The sequence below is a fragment of the Argopecten irradians genome, chromosome 13 (genome assembly GCF_041381155.1).
Source record: "Argopecten irradians isolate NY chromosome 13, Ai_NY, whole genome shotgun sequence".
In the NCBI taxonomy this organism is placed as follows: domain Eukaryota; kingdom Metazoa; phylum Mollusca; class Bivalvia; order Pectinida; family Pectinidae; genus Argopecten; species Argopecten irradians.
In genome coordinates this window covers 9,463,790-9,486,987 of record NC_091146.1, presented here as the reverse complement: position 1 = coordinate 9,486,987, position 23,198 = coordinate 9,463,790, and the positions used below count along the sequence as shown (strand labels likewise).

General features: G+C 35.9%; 1 protein-coding gene across 2 annotated transcripts; it reads left to right on the top strand.

Moving 5' to 3' along the window:
* The first annotated feature begins 822 nt into the window (after nt 1–822).
* LOC138305545 (spermine synthase-like) lies at nt 823–23,069 on the top strand. 2 transcript variants are annotated; one of them, XM_069245819.1, is made up of 11 exons: nt 831–2,099; nt 6,514–6,637; nt 7,109–7,205; nt 7,679–7,743; nt 15,511–15,686; nt 17,503–17,657; nt 18,211–18,300; nt 18,832–18,940; nt 21,324–21,409; nt 22,009–22,118; nt 22,451–23,069. In XM_069245819.1, the coding sequence occupies exons 1-11, from the start codon at nt 2,039–2,041 to the stop codon at nt 22,479–22,481; spliced, it is 1,104 nt and encodes a 367-aa protein (XP_069101920.1). In that variant the 5' UTR covers nt 831–2,038; the 3' UTR covers nt 22,482–23,069. The 2 variants fall into 2 exon arrangements, with proteins under 2 accessions (XP_069101919.1, XP_069101920.1); XM_069245818.1 differs by lacking the exon at nt 22,451–23,069 and having other exon boundaries at nt 823–2,099; nt 22,009–22,164.
* The last annotated feature ends 129 nt before the right edge of the window (nt 23,070–23,198 follow it).

Below are 23,198 nucleotides of genomic sequence, written 5' to 3'. Positions count from 1 at the left end.
TTAAGTGTTGCAAAAAGCATTCTGGTTTTGCTTAATGCACAAACTGTTACATTTCACAGCGTCATTATAAAAATATTGGTCAATATGTATGGTATTCATCGCTTCGGCGAAATATGTAATGCAAAAAAACCCAATAGTTTCATTTCATTACAAATAGTGTTATACATTTTATCTGTGCATACCGGTGTATGATAGTGTAATGTGACCGAGAGAATTTTTTTTATTGTGTCGGACAGGAAGTCCAATGACAATTTCATATTCTGAGATGTGTTGATTAAACGTCTAAAACTCTACTGTAGCGTATCAAAAACAATAAATAAAAGCAAAATAAATCCAATGTTTATATAAGATGTGCATATGTTTGTACAAATGATGAAATTCGCCAGCCAGAGAAAATGAGTGTTGTAACCTAAAAGTAGACATTCTAGAATATATGACCGCTACAATCATGTCAATATCAATTATAGTGTAAAACGTTGCCTTGATAAGCTTGTTTGATATAAAGTACATTGCATGCACAAACGGGTACTTGTTGGCATTGTCTTTATACACACTGTTTTGTATTTTGTATTATAGTTAAATCTGCTGAGGCCAGAAGTTTAGACCGATGTCTTCAAATGTTGTCTAAATGTCAATCAATCTATTTAAAGGTATCGACTTCTTAAATACACAGAGGAACCACCGGTTTTCTTGTCCGCTTTAAAATGATTTTGTAGTATCTTTTCACGCCTGAGTGGCTCCATTTCGCTTCAATAACACTTTATAACAACACGTATTGTGGTAACTGTTCAGATAATATCCGAGACTTTGTTTTGGATGACATGTAAGTACACATCTGTGTATTCCAATAAGAACTGGTATGTTTGTAAATATTTAACTAATTTCTGATATTATAGTACCAAGCTGTTTGATCAGGATGGACTGTTGGATTCTTGCTGTATGAAATAAATAATAAGCAATGGAATAGAATTGAATGCTTCCGAATTGATCTTTTAATAGGCGCAATTTACACTAAAGGTTTGGATCAAGCTTAGTCTCTGACGATTCGTTACGTTGATATATTAAAGCGGGCACTTTCCTCGCGACTTTAAGGATTGGAATTACTATCAGCACTCTTAGGACACTATAAAGGCTCCAAAACCTGAAATAGGTGAAATCTAGCTAACCTTGAACAAATACATAATTCAATTTTACTTGAATATTTTACTCCGCAGCAATCAAACTCAACGTCATCCACAAGGGAATATGAAGTAAGCCTTAACCGTGCTATTGTACCGATGACTTTTGAAGACCTCTGATTTAGAGACGGAGGTAATTCTCCGATACGATATCATTTTAGACAAGTGGTACGTGCGGCGTTGTAGATTCGGCGAATATTGAACAGTATAGGTACAAGCTTTGTCTCGTCAGGCGAGTACAGATCTACGTAGACCTCACCACAGAATAGGACGTGTGTATATACTGCACGGTATTGGAAAATTCAAACTATACTTGTGTGCAGCGCGGCAGCGCAGAACAGATTACAAGAGCTCTGTAAATATCATCAATATAAACACTGGGTTATACGTCTAATCCTCGAGGTGTCGTCTGCTGCCAAACGTTTTATACAATTCTGAATCACATATACAGTGAGGTCCGGGTTCAGCGTCCCATTTTTTGAGATTTCAGAATTGTTTCCTGACGGTGTATTATTTACATTCTTGGAAGCCGCGATCAACCTTGGATAAAGTTATAGATTGGTAGGAAATTCTACATATCACTATACTGATTAGTTATAATGTCAACCTCATTGGACATTTTTAATTTGACTCTATAACCTCGGATATCATTGTGAATATCAAATTATCAATATCCATCCGTGACTATCGGATTGTGACCAGTGTGAATCGTATTCACCGGAGACACCAGCTGCTACTGAACAGTTTAAACCCACTACCACCACCAACACCAACAGTTCGTGGACAGAAACACATCACGGAACCTCCCGTGTTGATGAATTTGTTTTACAGAAAAGTGCCAAGCTTTTCCGAAGGTCAACATGTCCGCCAAGTCAATTATGCTCTGCTTTCAGCTGGTCGAATCTCAGATGTCGGATGACGGTAACTATATAGTGGGAAATCATTATTTTTCATGGGGGTTTAATTTTCGTGGATTTCTCGTTTTTGACAAAATTCAATTGTACAGTTACTTTAGTTCAAGAAAATGAAGAGATTTCTATACTAAGTCAACTTAAATTTCATACAAATCAAAGATGACATTACTGACTAATTGATGTCAAAGATTTACAGCTATATAGCAATTCGAAACTCAATTATAATGTCGAAGTATGATCGATTGATGTTGCTTGTGAGGAACTCTCGATATATTTCGATAACCGAATAGGATTTTCAATAAAAATAAGAAAACGCGGATTACCTTATCAGATACTCATTTTTATTTAATTATCATGCTATATTGTCAATTCGTTTCTATCTATTTTATCTTAATATGCATGCTCGAAATCCCCTGGTTTTCTTAGAATTAGTTACACATTGGTAAAATGATACTAGGAATATATTATGTGCAGATGTGTTAACAACATTATACAAGTATTTTTTAGTGTTACTGCGCACTACTTGATGATATTTACCCCTCGGTGTGGGTAATCAAAGATCGTTATATTGTACTCAGCCTTTGGCCTCGTGCAATATAACACTTGTTGATAACCATTACCTCGGGTAAATATCATGTTCTAGAGCACAGTAACCATCGAAATATTTCTTTTATTACATAATCTAAAATTTCAGAGACTTCGATATTGCCAACATGATGGAATCGACCGTCTATTGTCGCTTTATTTTGCCACAAACAGGGATAGCGATGGCGTCGAAAAGGGACATGAATCTATTTTTGACGTCATTGTTACGTTACATATTATTACGAGCGATTTCTCGGAAGTCTTCGTCTTTTTCTTTAAAAGTAGGTAACAACGGCGAGGTGTTCCTAAAGCCGTGCTATAAAACATTCCGACGCGTGCAGTATAACGTTACCATGGAACTGTGCGATAAAACATATATGAGTTTTCATTGAATCGTCAAATACAGATTGGTATAAGCAAATTATGTAATCAATTTCCATATCTAGCTATATATACTGCGAACGTGTCTTTTAACGAATAGTTTCTTGATTTTACGATCTAAAAGCGATTTCATTCCTTGAAATCACCTGACGGTATATATATATATAAACTAAAGAGTTTTACACGTGTCGTGGAGTCGCAGATAACATTCCTTCAATACCTCGTGTATCTCTTAGTATAATAAGTCGATTTCGAGATACAAAACCTACGTAGGTAAAGCATGATTTATACTATCGATTAGTCTCACTTTACTCTGATTGTCATATTTTGACATGAACGTTTTGACAATTACCGGAAAGTGACCAATCGGCGGCACATCATACTTCATCCACGTCATTTTGGTATCTTGGAACTAAACCTTTTCTGGACATTTGCTCTATATCTTAGCTAGAACTCGATAGTTGTTTTGACGTTTTAACGACAATGCTTTTGATATCGCATTCTCGTTTGTTTTAGCCAGAAATCGATAGTTGTTTCAAAGTTTTAATGGGAAAGTTGTTGGTGTAGTATTCGCCTTTATATTACTACTGATATAAATGCTTAGATATGAAAGGTAATCTGTACCACCAAGACAAGTCCAAATGAACGTAATAATGGATCATTGAAAGGCGAATATCACACCACAGCTAACTATCATACATGGTTGCACCTTTACATTTCTAGTGAAGTATGTAGTCTTACTAACTCTATTGGTCAGTAATACAAACACACATATAGGCTATCTGGTTCCCGTGGGTATAGTCTTACAATAGCATAGCGATAAATATTTAAGTAATTTGAAATTGAGCCATCTGAATGAATATACTATAACGCTGTAAGTCACTACCAACAACAAGATACATAATTCACGACACATCGTATATACGTAACGCTGTAGGGATAGTGGTACTCGATGCTATGGAAATAACCACCACTGGTGTTATATGTAAAATTGGGATTGATTTGTAATGATGTTAAAGAACAGCACCGTGCAGCACATGTCGCAATGATGTTATCTCGTCCCGAGTTCTAGATAATAAAATCAACATCAAGTCCTAGAAACGTTTAACTATACTTAAGGTCAGGGGCATTTAAAGACATGCTAGGACTTGAACCCGGAATTTTCGAATAAAACCACGAAACAACATTTCAGGAAATGGTTGTTGTCCCATGCATGTTTCCAACTCGCGACAAAGAGAGCTTGTGGTATTATATCGGAATATCTTATCCACTCGCTTCCAAGTCTAAAACTTAGTTGGTTTCCTAAAAACTTCAGATTTTTTCATGATCCCGAAGCCAGATTAATCACTAATCATGTGTACTAGAGAAAGACAATTTCCATCAGGAACGGGCTTGTTGGCACGACGGTGTGCAGCTTTTTCATTTGACTACTATTGACTTCGATCATATGAAATGCGTCTTTGCGTTGAGATTTACAAATCTAGAATACGTCAGAATTAACCAAATACGACTGCATGAATGATATGGAGTGATAAGTTCTACGCTGAAATATCAGTATAGTGGACTCCTGATAAGTTGAAAAATAAAACAACTCGCATTTCGATCAAAAATGTCAGGAAATGGTTTACTGAAAGGTTACATATTGATTACGAACTCACAATGTGGCAACACAGAAAGTTCGTCATCTGGTACTGTTTAGGCTGAATTGTCGAGTTAACTTTTGTGCAAGTCCCGCAATTACCGTATCAATGTAAAGTGACGTCACACATAAACACACGGACAATTTCTTATATCAATGATCCCCGTAGTCACCCCCGATATGTGTTTGTAGTGTACCAACCTGCTGGAGATATGAGTCTGTTACGTCACAGAATCACATATCTTTAGGACTTAATTAGTCCAGCGTTGTAGGGATCGTCAGGTTTTTATTGAAGCCTTGTCGTCAAACGACAGCGCTCTGTCTACTATTATATCATCTTGATGCACATCATCCTGGCACATCAGCGCGCGACAAGTGGATTCTGGGTCGTGTGATGCACGTGCATGCAGTGCACGTGATAATGTTTTGATGTAGATATACATCGACAGATAAACAAATGGCCCCATTGACTTGTCAAACTGATAAGATTATAATAATCAAGGGGTGATATGAGTGTGTATGAGTAGGGGAACAACATTTAATAGACTTTCATACAGAATAAAAGAGATATGCAGTAGTTCATTAGTAAAGTGAATATATACAGTGTATGTACCGTGTTTTATGTACACTGAATCATAACACTGCATAGTTGCTTATATTCGAGAATTCATCCATATCTGCGGAATATAGTGCCTCGTGAAATTGATCAAAATCATGGTTTTATATATCCCAGCCTGTTGTATAAATGACACTTTCAAAGGCTACAAAGATAATACCTCCCCCTCCCCCCCCCCCAACCCCCCCCCCCCCCCCCCCCCCCCAAAAAAAAAACAAAAAAAAAACCGAAAAATTCCCAAACAGTATATATATGTTTTCATGTACAGTTACATTATAAAGACAGTAGATAAACAAAATCCGTTATGCTTCGCAAACCTTTCCATATCAAATCAAATAGCGCTGATTATCACGATAGTATTACCAAAACAGTGGCCAAGAACCCGGTGTGATCGCTTTAACGTCTCGTGAATGACGATGTCATAATAGATAGCATGGTATCTTTTATTGTTTAAATCAGTCGGACATACTATTGATAAGATAAGATTTAAATACCCGAGACAGAAGGCCATTTTTTCTAAAACGAAATCGTCTAAGCAATAGTTTAGTTTAAACATATTTTATTGTCGTACATGGTTGATAAATTGGCCACAAGTTATATATATATCTTATAAACGCCCTCTAACAATTTACAGTGCATTGGATATATAAATCATAATATGGCCTGGCATAGGATAATAACAACAATAGTGTGTTTAATACAGTGAGAGGAAAGGAGGGGGTGGGGGTGGTTGTTAGGGGGTGGGGGTTAAGGCTGAGTGAGGATGGTATAGACTTATAGTAAAATATATGTGCCATCAAGTGCTACCCACAGCTTCCCAACATTATGTGATTGAGAGATATCATCAGACTGCATATCGCGTGACAGTAAAAACCCTTTTAGAAAAAAATATTAGATGATGGTATACTTTTTACAGTTAATTGAACTTTAACGATATTCTTTCGTTTATTTCTTTTGTTTAAGTGATAAACTTTCTTGGATTGCTCCATATTTTCTTCAATGCCACTTTCTGACATGACAATTATTGAAAAATTAAATAAAACATATACCAAAACTAATTATGTTCTAAAATATTTGCGCCATCGACATGTTTTGGAAAAAAAACAACGGTAATTAAAGAAGCTTCATTAGATTAACCTAATTAGGTTTAGTTGCAATTATATTACTAGGAGGTAATTTACTTATGGCATTTTGTCGCAGATGTGCTAAATAAGCTGAAAGGCGTACCTGAAGAGTGTCTGCCCGGACCCTTTATTGACGTCATCACACGGAATTATGGGAAATCCCAAGGATACATGGTCGTGGGGATGTCTGAAGATGGAAGGTAAATGAAATAAACGGATTGTTTTGTTGATTGTCTCTTGTCCGACAATTTACAAAGTTTATGATGATACTTTTTAATATACATGTATTTTTTTTTTGTTTCGAAAGATGCATGCAGACTATCAAATAACCACTTTAATGGTGTTGTCAAACCAAAAATATCAAAATAGTCATTGATATTTAGAAAGAGATACAATGTACGTAGATACGATTTGTTAGATTTGACATGAAGTGAAGGAAACGACAAGATGGCCTACCCTTTGAAGTCCATACAATGTATTCCAACAATCGTGTTTTAAAACTTTTAAATTGTATTTAAAAAGTGACAGTTTAAAGGGATATATATATATATGCTCCTTTTCAATCACTAATTAAGAAGAGAAACAAATAAATAAGAACAACATCCTATCATATCCTCGACTGAGTATATTTTTTGTTCGTTATGTTTATCCTTTTATTTTCTATCAAAAAGTCACGTGACCATACGGATGTACCCAAAGGGGCTGGTTACAGTGGACGTTCAGAGACTAGACGAGGAGGACTCGGTCCCCGATAACAAACAGACAGCCGTATGTATTTACTTTAGGTTATACATTTGATGTGTTTTTGTGTGTGCGAGCGTGGGGGTAGGGGCGGGTGGTGGTAGGGGGAGGGGAGGGTGGATGCTTACACAACTTCTAATATAAAAAAAAAACATCTTTAAATACACTGTATATTTTGGGTGAGAAATAATGGTGGCCGAGTGGTAAAGATGCCAAACATAATAACACAAGACCTTCATCTGTGGGTCGCAAGTTCGAATCCGATGTGGTGGCAGTTGCCAGGTTTTGGTTTTTCGTTGAGATTTCCTCTGGTAACTCGGCTTTCTGCCACCATCTAAACAAGACACATCCTGAAATAGCCCTGGCTGTTAATAGGACGTCAAGCTATCCCATCAAACCATTCTAGACACACCTATAGCTGAGAAGATATTTTTGTTCATAAAAGTCGCTTTTATTTTAAGATGTTAATGGATTTTATTGAATTCAACATTCCTTTACAGTTCGTGAAGAATATGGAGATGAGACTGAAGAAGTACTTTGGTGACCTATGCAAATACAGCCGCAGGTAAGCGATACAAACATTAATGAATCGATTCAAGTGCGTTGAACTCATTTCGAACACTCATTTACATAAATGAAGAGCATGATGATGTACCATCGATAAAAACAATTTTGAATACGAGAGTTTCGAGATCCAAAAACGACGCGGTAAAGTACAATTTACTAAATATTTCATTTTTTTTCTACAGCTGATCACCTTGCGGTTGATCATAAAACAAGTTTAATACGGGAGTTTCGAGACCCCAAAAAAGACGTAGGTAAAGTACAATTTACCATCGATTAGTCCCACCTTCCGGTGATTATGACATCACGAAACTCACGTCAAATGATGACGTAATTATCACCGGATGGAGGGACTAATCGACGGTAAATTGTACTTTACCCACGTCGTTTTGGGATCTCGAAACCTCCGTATTGTCATAGAAATTGTTTTAACGTTCTTCTTGGCGATCATTGAGGCGACATGATGGACTGTTCTTATCATAATTCCTGATCAAACACCAAACTTTAATGCTAACCGGCTGACATAGGAACAGGGAACATGTGTTCAATGTATATTTCCCTAAAGTATTTATGAGGTGCTGGTTATCAATGAACAACATTAAAATAAATACATATTGGGAACATATTTTAATTGAATCAACGCATTTAAATTTCTTTTGATAAATATCACGCTTGGATTTATTATGTTCAGTCTGTATATCTATAATAATTATATTGCTGCGAAGCTCTGATATATTTTATGTTTCTTGTTTTCAATTCAAATTATTTCCATATCCCTTTAATAAAAAAATCATACACACTTATTATTCTCATCCACTATATTTACATTTTAAATTGAAATAAGTTCTATTGCCGCTGAATTTCAACCCAAATAAACAGCAATATAGCAAAATACATATTCAATAAAATTGCTTAGTTTGTTCCCCTCTGGTAAACTTGTATAGGCCAGTCCCAATAACCTAAACAATATAAATTTTACCTCGAAATGACCATCGCCTATCGGGACAGATACTATGGAGTACAACTTGATAATTTTCGTATTCAGATCAGGTATATATGAGTTATATTCGGTCGATAAGGCGATAATGCACATTTGAGTGATATTAGATTAAATTTTATATTGAGACATATCGATGAATCATTCACCCAAATATCCCTGCAAGTTAAGTAATGACAGTTGTATGAAAAGATATGTTTCCTTAAATTGGGAACAGTTCAGTCTGTAGCATTTCATTAATTTTGTTTTATAATACTCTTTACGCAGATTACATATTTATCTGCCTTTGCCGGTTGTTACTGATTACTAGGGATTTCCATTTACGGACGGAAATCCCTTTGGTTATTGTTCTGTTTTTACTTCTTACTATTATTTTTTTCTATCTTGTTAGCAGAATATCTCACGAACGGAACACAGTACGAAGCTCAACTTTGGAAGTTTTATGTACGTACACGAGATCTTGAAATGTACGTTCGATTTTGTACAAAAATGTTCAAGGTCAAGGTCACAGTCGTAAAAAACTACTTTTTTGAACAAACTTTAAAAGTTCATAACTTCGTTACCGTACGCTATCCCCGTTTAGTTATTATTGTAGAACGTCACATAGCGCGTTTTTTCTTCATGACATGTTATCAGAGATTATGTCAAGGTCAAGAGTTCGTTACGGGGTCAAACAAAGGTCAAACACGAAATTTGCCACAGAAAAGTTTTGAAAATTGGATATGAAAGGACATGCTCTCAGAAATATATAATTACAGGTTTCAAGGTCATGTGATCAAAAATGACGGAGATATAACCCTTTAATAAATGGCGGTATTGTCGTTTTCCTGCCAAAAATGTACAAGGTTTCAGCGCCTTTAAAACTTAACATACATGCTTCAATTTTTGCATAGACATTGCATGGACGAATGTCTACAGAACTTATGTATTTTCATTGACCTTGACCTTAACTCAAGGTCACATAGGTCAAAAAGCTTGAAATCTTTAAACGACTTCTTCTTAATAAGCGAGAGGCCTAGAGACCTGATATTAAGCTGTGGTATGCTGAGATGAAGGGCTAAGATTTCTTCAAATAAATAACCTTAATCTTCATTCAAAGTCATTGGGGTTAAATAGACTGAAATATATTTAAACGACTTCTTCTTAAAAACCAAGAGTCCTAGAGACCTGATAAATGGTATTTGGCATGCTGGGATGGAGGCCTATCATGTATATTCAAATGAATGAAATTGACCTTCATTCAAGGTCACAGGGTCAAATAAGCTAAAATCTTGATACAACTTCTTAATAACCCATATACCTAGAAACCTGATATTTGGCCTGTGGTACGCTGAGATGAAGGGCTACCAAACTGGTTCAAATGAAAGATCTTGACCTTCATTCAAGGTCACAGGGGTGAAAATGCTAAAACCTGTAAACGACTTCATAATAACCAAGATACCTATATACCTGATATTGGGCATGTTTCACGCTTGGGTGATGGGGTACCATATTTGTTCAAATAAATTACTTTTACCTTAATTCAAGATCACATGGGTCAAGTAGACTCACACATATTTAAACTACTTTTTTTCTTAATAATCATACAGCCTAGATACCTGATATTGGGCCTGTAGCATGCTGGGATAAAAGTAATACCACGTTTGTTCAAATGAATGACCTTGACATTCATTGAATGTCACAGGGGTCAAATAGGCTATTTTTCGTTTGGTCAGATGTTTGTCTGTCTGACCTTATATAAAATCATAGCTGAAAGTATGTTCGTTTAATATACAGTGTCTATCCTGTGTGTCCGTATGTATATAACCATAGGCAGATAATGCTCATGGACATCTGATATATATATAACGTCAGTTATAGTAACCGCTGGAGTATCGAGGATGCGTACTCACACAAAGGCCGTTTACTATCGTATACGTAGCTAAACAGCCTGCGAATAAATACAAGCTACATATTGTGTGAAATATTACAATAATAGTATCGCAGATCGCACAGTTGGACGCGCGCTTTTTTAAGTAGGTAATGTAATCATCATATCACCGTAATCTACGTTATTTATCAAACGTTAAAGTTTTTGTCACTCACATTTCACACATCACCGTGACACACCGTGTACGGATACTGAACCATGTATTGCTGTGAGAAGGCAGCAAAATCTTACAGTTCCATTTAAAACAAAAAACTTTTCTCTAGCTGTTTTTTTCTTGTTTATTCTGCATCCAAGCTTATTCTAATCTTAATCACGCATGGAATTGTATAAGCCCAATTTTATTTTGTGTGAGGGCATGTTTTGTATGTATGTGATAAGATTACATTATATGGTCAAAGGGAGATAAGTTTAACTCTAATTGTATCAGTTATTCCTCTTGGTCTTCATATAAAAGAGAGAATGAAAGTAGACTTGGAACCAAATAGATATGTTTTTTGTGTTGTGAAGATTAAACCTATATACATTGACTGAAACATTTACCTCGTTTTTAAATCTTATGCCCAAAAAATGAGATTCCCACAAATCTATATTTGGTTTTACTCTGTAGTGTCCTTTTATTTTCCTCATGTCCATGTGTGTATATATCTGCAAGGAAGTAAATCCCAGAATAAAAGTTTTCGAAATGTGAATTGACATTGTTATATTGTCATATCCTATATTTCAAACATACAGAAAGTACTGATTTTTTCAATTCAAATTCCACTAAAATAGGGAACTTGTTTTTCTCACTAGACTCTCACTGATTGGCTCAGCATCCTTGTGTGCACTTCGGTAGCCAAGGGTAATACACTTGGCTAGCGAAGTTGATCGTGCGTGTCTGCCTGTGCATCCCTCCATCCATCATTCAGTCCATCTGTATGTCCACTCGTTTGTTCGTGAATCATGTGTTTGTTTGTTTGTCTATATGACTTAAAGATGCTCCACCGCTGACAAATGGTATTTTTTCACTATCAAAAACAGGAGGAGACGATTTAGTATTTTTCATCAGTTACAAAAGTTACTTACTTTACACCATTACCACAGTTAAAAAGTTTGAGCTTCTAATTTTAATTCAAGTTAAAAATATGAAAAATAATTAATTGCATTCCGAAAAAATTCCGTGGCACTATATCCTATATGGAATGAAGTACTGCTTGCGCATGCACCAAAGGCGAAATAAATTATGTTATATTATTTTTTTGTTTTAAATAGGCATATATATATACACGATTAAACACCAATTATTGTTCAAATGAAGAATATCATTTATGCTCTGTCGGCGGGGGAGCATCTTTAATTAAATGTATCTCAAAGTATGCACGTACTGTACGCAGTGTGTGTCCTGTCATTTCGTACCGGCAGACAGATTAATAGACAGCTGTCTATTGAGAGGTAAACAAAATGCCAGCCACCTAAAGTTGTTATAGTGGAATCATTGTCAACATACACGACATTTTGTCAAATATATTCAAATTGGACACGAACATCGCTGGTACCGCATCGCTGGTACCGCATCACATTTGCGATGTCCACGTTGCATATACATGTAGCCTATATGTGGCTAGCATTTTGTTTACCTCTCAACTACGCGTGGCTTTTAAAAATGAAACTGGAAGCGATGGTGATTTGCTGCCGTTTACTCAACTAAATGTGTGAAATAGAAGGGTCCAGAAGTATTTCATTGTGCAAAGTTGTTTAATTTCACAAATGAGATATAATATGGGGGCAGAGGGGTACATATGATCCCAATGAATAGGTATCTGTACGTTTTCGCCGGCATTGTATGGACGATGTATTAGAAATTTGCCGGTGACGTAGCGTAGGCCAAATCACTCCTACGATTTCGAGTTTTTAAGAGGTATCGTCAGCTGACTACATATTAGTCATAAAAAAAAAGAAAAGAAATTAAAAGCGTATTAAGACGCGCAGTGTTGCGTGTTAATAACCACATAATTTTTCGTTTGTTTGAAGTGGCGGCTTCATTTTACATAAATCACTCAAAAAGTTGAGAATTCATTTATAGATATAATATACTTTAATATCCCATCACAGGCAGCGATCCATTCAATTGATTTTATTGCATCGGTTCCATTAAAATGTAATTTGAAAACAAAAATTCAAAATTTAAAAACCGTGTAAGTGATAACATCAACTAAACCACAAGTGTGTGCATGTCTAGAAAGTTTATGCGTTAAAGTCCAGATGAGTAGAACTTTTTAAGATAGTCCCTTCATCTTCGACATTTGAAATTTTATTTTATTGGCAAAAATATGCCATTTTATTTATGTGTTATTTATGTGTATACTAATTTCATCGTAATGCGTTCTTACTTTCAAATTTTTCAGCGCTGTTTGTTCTTTCATGTGTGCAAATTGTGAACATCATATCATGCGTGTCTGACTGTCCTTCCATCTGTTCGTCAGTCTTTCCATTAATTCATGTTTTCGTGTGTTTGTTTGTTTGTCTGAGTTAATAAAATCATATCTGGAAGTATGTTCATGGTATATGCAGTGTGTCCTGTGTGTAAGGACGTGTGCACAGTCCGATTAAAAGACAGATGGAAGGAAGGACACGTTGATACCCGTGTTCAACAAGATACATTGTGTATATAATCATTATATTCGTTCTTTCTTTCCTTTTTTGTTCGTTTGCTCTTTTTGTTCGATAGTTATTGTTTTCTTTCTTCTTTCGGGCTTGCGTTTGTTCGTTCTTTCGACCGTTTGTTCGCTCATTACACGTAGTTCGATTTTATATGAGAGAAAATTATTATAGCGATCGTCTGATCGATAACATGATTATTTGATGGAAATCCCGAGTTTTGATCGCGATCAAATCTAGTTACATCATGTTTTTATGCGTGGGACGTTATATTTTTTCAGATAACATGATGTATTTTAAGGCTACTTAAGCAATAAACTGTTACCAATTTGGACATACAGTTGATATGAAGCCCATCCGGAAGGAAATAATGGCGCCCGTTAGGACGCCATGAATATTTATCTTTCTGACGAATGGGATTCATATCACCTGAATGTGCAATCTGGTAACAGTTTATTGCTTATATTTCCATTACGACCATTCAAATTTCCCGCTTGCGCTTCTAGTGTTGACGTCACCAAGTTCAATTAACGCAACATCTATAGCATCAGCTTCTGAATATAGTTCAACACAAAACGGTTTGAATCAAGCGAACAAATGAAAAAATATGCGATGTTATTTTGCAATACATGCTATTATATTTACATATGCCCCTATATAGTCAATGGGAGGGGCGTTGCGTTCAAATTAACGTAATCGCAATGACGTAGGAATACAAACGCAGTACAGGTTCGGACTACTTCTAGTTCACGCTTCGATAAGTTTTTGCATCATAAGTTGACGGATTTCAATATAACAATAAAGAGTTTTTATAAGATCCAATTAAATAGGTATTTGACATCAAAACAAAAGACGTGTTCAAGCATTGTAACGGTAATAAAAAAAAATTCGCTGGTCGGGGCTACAACCGGAGGGCTTTCCTCAGGAATGTTCGGGGAATTCCATAGTTACTTCAGTAGTACATGTGTGTACGGTCACTCATTTCACCTAAATATACAGAACATCTGATTGTCGGTGAAAATTCTCGGAGCAACTTAGCGAACAATAGGTTAACAGATCATATACAGGTTTCCAGAAAAAAGAACATTAGAGGAAGCCTATCCGAAACAGTATCATCAGCTTTACCACCGTTAGCATTCAAAATAGACCTGCACTCACGCAAACACTTGTCTATCACCCGTACCATAAAATAAAAGTCATTACTATGAAGAATTTAGTCTATATCGCATTCGTAGACCGATACATACATGACAAACATTCAGTAGCTCATTGGTCATACCATCAATAGGCTATGTTACAGTAACTTTCCTCGGTTGAAAATCAAATATGGCGGTTCGCTCCACTTCGGACCGCATCACTACCCTGACAACGATACCGTATACGTACCGGTAGTCGTTCCGCCTCGGTTATCTCAATTTTTATTCGAATTGGACATTATTATTATATATTATCAAATTGTTAAAAACACATATTTTAAAAATAATTGAAAGGTGTCATTGTTATATTTCAAACTTAACTATAGCTCAACAATCGGAACTATATCTTCGGTCATTCTGACTACCGTAGTTACCCAACTTAGCAACCATCACCGTTTCAAATTACGGTAAAAGTAGACTTATTTATGTAAATATATAGATTGGACATTGTTTTGATTGCGTTTAAAGGTGGTATGAACGCAATGGGATACAGACATATTCTACATGAAGCGCTAGATATTCATACACTTGACCATATTGGAGTTCATAGCCAGATATTGCCAATCTGGTTTAACATAAAAATGTAGATCAAACGAGAAACTGAAAGTAGAATGGAAATATAAAGTAATTGCGTTTTATGTATAACTACCCACATGTGAGATAGCGTTGTAATTACGTCAGATAATATGGTTGTTCTATTGGGTTCTCAAATAGAAACTCTTTCTTTGTTTCGTAGTATATACCAGTATTCTGAGACAAAATTTCATTTTAAATTTGGATTATTATTTTGCTATTTCAGAGTAATTCGGGACATGATTATTTCTTTTGATGTAATTCCATTGTTAAACTGTGTTTTAGGACCAAATAATAATATTCTGTTATGATGATACATTGGGCATGGTTCCAGTATACAGCATTTTAAGACATCAACCTCTTAGTTCTCCTGGTATAGAATCTCGTTGTTTAACAGTATTGTATTACTTAATTGTTTTTGTTATTGTGATACAGTGTCCTCGGCCAGATCCGTCGTGGAGAGGTCTGTCCTTACTTCTCCTCGGGTGACGACCTTCTAAGCGAGTACCGACCAATCAAGCTTGTTTGGGAGAAGGAATCTAAATGGCAGAACATCAAAATCTACCATTCGGAAGAGTTCGGAAACATTCTATGCCTCGACGATGATCTCAGTACGTAATTGTATTTACACTAATAATTATGATCTCGATTAAAATTGTAACGAACATTTCTATTTTACTGTAGCTTTAAAAATTATGTTATTATATCATAACGTAAACAATGGCGTTCCTTGTAACGGCGTCTCTGGTTGGCTGAATCAATGGCGTTCCTTGTAACGACATCTCTGGTTGGCTGAATCAATGGCGTTCCTTGTAACGGCGTCTCTGGTTGGCTGAATCAATGGCGTTCCTTGTAACGGCATCTCTGGTTGGCTGAATCAATGGCATTCCTTGTAACGGCATCTCTGGTTGGCTGAATCAATGGCGTTCCTTGTAACGGCGTCTCTGGTTGGCTAAATCAATGGTGTTCCTTGTAACGGCGTCTCTGGTTGGCTGAAACAATGGCGCGATGATTACATAGAAAAAAGAGTTCCACATTGTTTTGCATTTCGCAGGATTACCTTGTATTGACTTAAGTATATTTATTATGTTATGGAGCTACTTAACATACACTTGTATTCGGGTCATTCCTTAAGCATATATCCCAATTACTTTCAAGCAATAGTTATGTAACAGTTATGCTTATTATGTTTGTATCAAATTGCGCATCAGCTACTACATATTCACACTATTGCATCGTCATCCATGACGTAAATAAACGTTCCCGATATCCAATGTCCATGTGCACGTCCAGTTGCTTTCATGTCCTTGTTTAAAAAAAACCCGTTTCTGACATGCAAGTACAAAACGAAATTTGAATGACATATACATTATGTTTAAAATAGCAACATGTCTCGGGAATGGTCTCAGAGAGTAATGATACCTTCATATGGGAAGAAAACCTATTTAATCACAATCAAAGGCGACGGAATATAGATATATTTAGATTTTATTCAGATATTTATGGCAAATATATCGCGTTTCCATATATGTCATTAGACTTATTGCCAAAATAGTTATAGATTGATGTAACCAACCACTTGCCGCGCTGTTAGCGTTCCGTTTTTTGTTGACAGAATATGGAAATGGAAAATGCACATGAACATACTACCATATTATTTCCAATTTTTACAGGATTAGTCAGTTCCTGCGATAATGACTTCTCAACGCAGTGAACAATGTGATCCAAACTGATACAAATTGAGTCTGAGTAAGAACAAATAGTTGTATATACCAGTACTTGTCATATCATCTATCATATAGGAAACATTTTCATCTTAAATTAATATTGAATCAGTTTAAATAGAAGTATTCGTTCCGTGATCTGTTGGTATATCACGCCGGGGACCCTGGTCCGACTCCGGTCACTCGACATATCCCCTCTGTTATTCTGCAGGTGTATAAATAATTATCGCAGAATGCCCTCTATCTGACAATATCCTATAAAATATTTATCTATAGTTGTCTGGTCGGTACACCAGGCACATTTCCCGTTCTGTCGATAAATGGTGGCTTGAGATGAGATCCCGACTCGACTTATTGCTCCCTTGGCATTTTGTTACTGTAATATTCACATCTGACAAAATGTTTTATTTTATTTCTCATCGATCCTGCCCATACAAGGACGGTGTGTTGTTGGCCTGGCAAGGGGCGGAAGATTCTGGCGGGGTTCCACCGTAGTCCTAGACAAGACCTGTGATATTAAACTATACCTTTAGTCTTTGGCTAAGTTTTATCAATGTCGTTAAGAGATATCCATGAAGTAAAAAAATGCATGGGTATCATTCCATATATTAACGAAAATGTTCTAGCCTGAAGCGCCAATCTTTGTTTAAGAACTAAAATGTTTCTATGAAGATGCCTATTACAATTTTTTTATATTTTACAGTGATAGGAGAAAGTGACCTTATATATACCCAAACCCTACTGGGGATCGGGCGTAACGACTTCAAGGATAAGACGGTGCTGATTCTCGGGGGTGGGGACGGTGGTCTTTTGTACGAGTTACTCAAAATGGAACCACGTCACGTGCTCATGGTCGAAGTATCCTTAAAGACAGTATGGTTACGTATAAGACATTTTTTATGTTCTTGTACCCTATATAAGAATGAATGAAACAGTGTGCATTGGCTGTCCAAGGTATATGTATATCCGTTGTGCATTGTTAATACTGGTCAGTGCCGTATCGTGGCATTAATAATAAGTCATTACGACAATTACTAAGATGAAGGTCTAATTGTAAAACTGAGTTTTATGCAAAATCGCTACCGTTGTTCTTATAAATGCTTATTCATAATTAGGGCGAAAACATTCTGGTATCTATTCTCACTTCCATACAAAGAGAACATGGCGTCCTCCCTCCAGAAGACGAAGTAGAAATACGGATCTGTATTATCAATTAGATTGGTCATTTGACCAATCGTGCATTATCTTTTTTAATTATAATTAAAATATTTGTGTCTATTTAAGAAACGATAAAGCTATGTGTAGATATCGATAAGTATTGGAATTTATCATGACTTTGGGGGTTAGTGTTTCGAAAAACAAAAAGAAACAACAACAAAAGGAAATCTTACATACCTTTAACCTAAATAAGATTGACGAAGAAGTTATCAGCGCATGCTCGACCTACATGAAAGAAGTCTGTCATGGCGTTATGGACAAATTCGAGGGACCTAACTACAAGGTACAATGATTGCAAAACGTAAAATTTATATATATGTATTATGTATCCAATAGGAATTTCTTGTTTGACTGATCATCTGCAATGACTGTGTCTTTACTCCTCATTCTAGATACGGTAATGCGCATGTCAAAGCGACCGGAAACAATTTTAAGGTCACCGTATGCTTTCATGGCTCATTGCTCAACTTATCCTAGTTACATATTAAATTAATAGAACTTGATTGCGTAATCATTGGTGATATTTGGTAAAACAACATTTAAACGCTCGCTCATCTTCTTCTTTTGCTAACTACGCACATGTTGCTTGATCGATACAAGCACATACCATTTATTTGTTTGTAAAAGTATTACTTGTGTTCCTAAAAGTCTGAAGATGTATTTTTTACGAAAATAACACTGCAAAAAGTGTATGTACCAAATGCAGCATACTGGCCACATTGGTCATGAATTCATTAGAATTGCCTGTCAACATATACATGTAACTCCAATTTACTGTTTTACTGAATTATGGCAGTGTATCACTATGTTTTAGATCCAGATTGGAGACTGTATGGACGTACTCCGGGAGAGCATTGCGTCAGGGAGGAAATTCGATTACGTCATCAACGATCTCACAGAATTCCTCGTCGGGGCAGATAATTGTGGGTACAGTTTAAATACTGATACGGTATTGTTTATCAGGCCTAACATTCTTTGAAAAACTAAAACCATTAACGAGAGCTTCATTTGTATTTGACGTTTTGAGCAATATTTTATATATCAACTACAACAATGATATTCTGATTAAGTACACATTTCCGGGGACAATGATCTAATTCTACCGCCAGTCACATGTTGCCCTACTAATGAAACACGTTAATGACTTTAGTAGAAAACACACACCAAGCTAATTCCCACTAGGAATGACTTTTCTCCTAATTTGAATATCTAATTCCTTATTCGATGATGGAGTGGGTGACTGCTGAGTCGGAAAACTTAACGTACCAAGGGAGAACCCATTGTAGTAACACGGTAGAAGCCAGGGGAGAAATCATTGTCTTTATCGATATAACTCAGTTCTGCTGATCAGTCGCAGTGTGAAAATTGTATGTCTGAGGAACGTCATGTGATAGATTATCTTCATAAGGAGATAAATCTCTAGCATACCCCATAGCTTTGATACAGTATCATAGAAATTGGGATCATATACGCTTCAAAGAACAACTGATATAAAGAGAAGGCTCGTCACGCTATGCCAAGGTATAGCACGAACTAGATAGGGCTTCTTAACGGATTAACACTACCACACCATGTCGGAATGGATCGAACTCAAATACTGTATACCAATAACCTTTCAAGCGTGATCCATTTTTGTTTATCGCGAATTGATATCTTCTAATGTTCTTGCACAATTGTATTCAAAGATATCTTCATTTAATTTTACTTCCGCGAAACTTAAGTTCCGCAAAAATGCTTTGAAACTGAAATCGCGAAATTTAATATCCACGAAAGATAATTGGTTAACAGTAACACCCAACGTCTCATTGAATAGGGGGATTAGCAATTAAAGCAGGTCTTGTTTTTTGTGTCTCTCGCACAACTAATCGTTTGGATCATGCTGGTAGGGAAACACTGAGCTGGGAATTGCCTGAGTCCTCAATATAGGTGTACGTAATACTAGTGAAATCTAGCAAGGTACCAAATCAATAAAACCCAAATTGTCTGCTAAGCAGCGCACATTGACTGCGCATGGTACCACAATGAGTAGGGAAGTAAAACTTTAATTACAATCACGTGCTGTGCTCTGCATGCCACCGAGGACCACACAACTCACAAGTCTGTGTACTATTTAGTGTTTACAAGTCAAGTAGGCTAATGCCGGTGACACCCTTATATCCCTACGGCCTAATAGTCCGAAGGCCCATTAGCCCGAATGTCCATTAGTCCAAAGGTCCAATAGTCCGAAGGCCCTTTAGTCCGAAGGCCCGTTAGTCCGAAAATTAGTAAATATTGCAAGTTATATAGTTGTTATAATTAACGTACAGTTGTATTTTCACGAAAACATTTTTCTGCAGTGCTGATCTGACAATTTATATGGACGATTGGACGGCAAGTTGTCATTTCTTCATGGAGCATTGCGAGGTCAAAATTACATCAAATTGAAAAAAAAATAATACTAAAACAGGTTTATATGTTATATGTTACCGGATTGCATTGTAAATTAAAATGCAAATACTCTTTAACATCAGATACGTTTACGTATTTCAAGATTATGTTCTTTTTTAAAATTCGTAACATTTCGTTGTATATTATCATTTTTCATCAAATCTATAGTCATATACATGTAAGTATACCTTAGCAAATTTACAACAAATCTTTTGCATCGAAAACCGTAATAAACATTTCGAGTACTGTTCACATATAAATTCCAGTTATATTATTTTTTCGGACTATCGGGCCTTCGGACTAACGGGCCTTAGGACTATTGGACCTTCGGACTAACGGGCCTTAGGACTAATGGGCCTTCGGACCATTGGGCCGTAGGGATATAAGGCGGTCACCCTAATGCCAATGTCGACATTGAATATCTATACACATTTTACATATTTCTGAACAAAATTAAAGGTCACATATCTATGCAGAATTGGAGCGTCCCTGTTTGCATGTCAACATACAAAATCAACGATATATACTGCGACGTGTACATGTGTTTCTATTAAATTGGGTATCTCAGTACGTCATACATGTATCATCGATCAACCCACCGACGCTAATACACACTTCAATGTACGCTTATGGGATGTCTCCCTGTCGTAGTCAAACGGCATTTCAGACCTTTTACTTTTTATCGCCTGGATACCAATATCCCCGCCATCCAATGCGAGTATCCACATATATGTGTTCAGTCCATCAACTAGACGTATACCTCCTTTCGTTTGTCCACATACAAAATATATCTCCTAGCTGACATTTTGTTCACATGCACATTGCACATATATCTCCTAAACTGACATTTTGTGATTATAGACTTTGCTTTATTTGCAGATTATACCTATGATCTAGAGACATCCTCACACAGTTTGGAGTTCTCAATGAAGATTCTAAACGAAGGAGGGAAGTACTTATCCCGGGTGAGTTATCTCCACTTCACAAATCACTATTATAACTTGGTTATATCTCCATGAAAAGGAGGTATTTCGGGTGAGTTATCTCCCCTTATCAAGTAATTGTTACAAGTGGGCTATATCTCCATAAAAAGAAAGTATTACGGGTGAGTTATCTCCCCTTATCAAGTAATTATTACAAGTGGGTTATATCTCCATAAAAAAGAGGTATTACGGGCGAGTTATCTTCTCATAATAAGGAGTAAACTATACAGCTGAGGGAGAATCATTTTGGAGATCTGAAATTGTTTATACGTGGTGTTATTGGTATAACTGAAGGCGGTGTACATATTTAAAATGTATTATCTGTCAGGCAAGGTTTGTCAGCAAATATTATCTTATTTGTTCATTTAGTTTTCGATAAGTGGTATTAACAAATGGTATCACTGATTCGGAATACATAGTATCTAGATAAAATAATGAAATTGAAACATAGATGTATAGTGATTGCATATGTTAATTTCATATATTTGAAGAGCAATATAATAATTCATTATGCTTTAATTATTTATGAGTTGAAATTGATTTGTACATGAATAAGGTTAATTTGTTCTATTGTTTTGAAGGGAAACTCGCTTCTCGCTAAGGCCTACACGGATAAGTTTGAGGCCAACGTCCGAGCTCTGCAGCTCGAGTTTCGTCGGTATGAAGCAAACGTGCCTTCATTCCAGGAAACGTATCCTTTTTCTGAACGTTTGGCATTGACTTTGTTTACCTCATGATTATAATCGTCATCATTTTCTGTGTAAAATAGTTAAAGAGAATCGAACGTCAACATTTTCTGTTTAATATAGTTAAAGAGAAATCTCCGACATTGGTCATTTTCAATAATAAATCTACGGAAGTACACCTATAAATTTTAATTATTTGCTAGTTTTTTCATGCATTGATACAAATGAAAATTCGTAATTCGATTTTGTAAAATAAATAGATTGTCTCTCTATACGTATTATATGTGCTTAGTAGTAGTATATTTTTATGTCTAAGATAAACCTTGACCTTCCTCAGATATTGCCTTTATGAAGTGTGGAAACCATAGTAACGTACAAGCCAGCTTTTATGTTATGGATTATTTTCGTATTTTAATTTTGTGATTATTTTGAAGATTTCTAAATTGCGATGGGAACTAGAATCGACTGGATTGTTTTAATGAATGTTCTCAAGTCATGTGTGAGAGTGCTTCAAGTATTGCTTTGGAAATACTTTATTTTCATAAAAGGTAGTTAGACGTATTAACTTGATTTTGGTAAAATAGTTTGGTTTCATAGTGTTGATTTAACACATCATGCTTTAAATTTAAACACTCTGACATTTTTGCTTGCTAGACGCATACGAGGGCCATACATAAACAGAAATAAGGACACATCATAAACATCGGTTTTATAAACAACTAAAGTTAGTTATATGTTTAGTCAAACTATTCATTCAAATACGTTATAGAGGTCACTTATAATATATTTCTTTTCTCCAACATCACGTGTGCACGTGCGTTTGTGTTGGTGATGGGTGCGCGTGTGTTAATGAAATGTGGAACGGTGCATGGATTTTACATCTCGTTCTAATTTTCTAAATAACTTGTGTATTTTTCACTTTCATAATCAGACTATAAATAAAATAATGATCGACAGCATTCCTTGACTTATCTTTTATTCGAGTTATCTCCCTTACTACAGGACTAGTACTTCCTACATAAAATTATTATGCATTTGACAACGTTGTCATGCTAACTAATTACTATATACATTTGTATGTCATA

What these genes read in the sequence shown, in the direction of transcription:
- LOC138305545 (XM_069245818.1), top strand. Translation starts at nt 2,039, where the DNA reads ATGTCCGCCAAGTCAATTATGCTCTGCTTTCAGCTGGTCGAATCTCAG. An exon ending in ATGCCTCGACGATGATCTCA is followed by an intron (nt 15,687 to 17,502) that starts GTACGTAATTGT and finishes TATATTTTACAG; the next exon opens with TGATAGGAGAAAGTGACCTT. An exon ending in CCTCGTCGGGGCAGATAATT is followed by an intron (nt 18,941 to 21,323) that starts GTGGGTACAGTT and finishes CTTTATTTGCAG; the next exon opens with ATTATACCTATGATCTAGAG.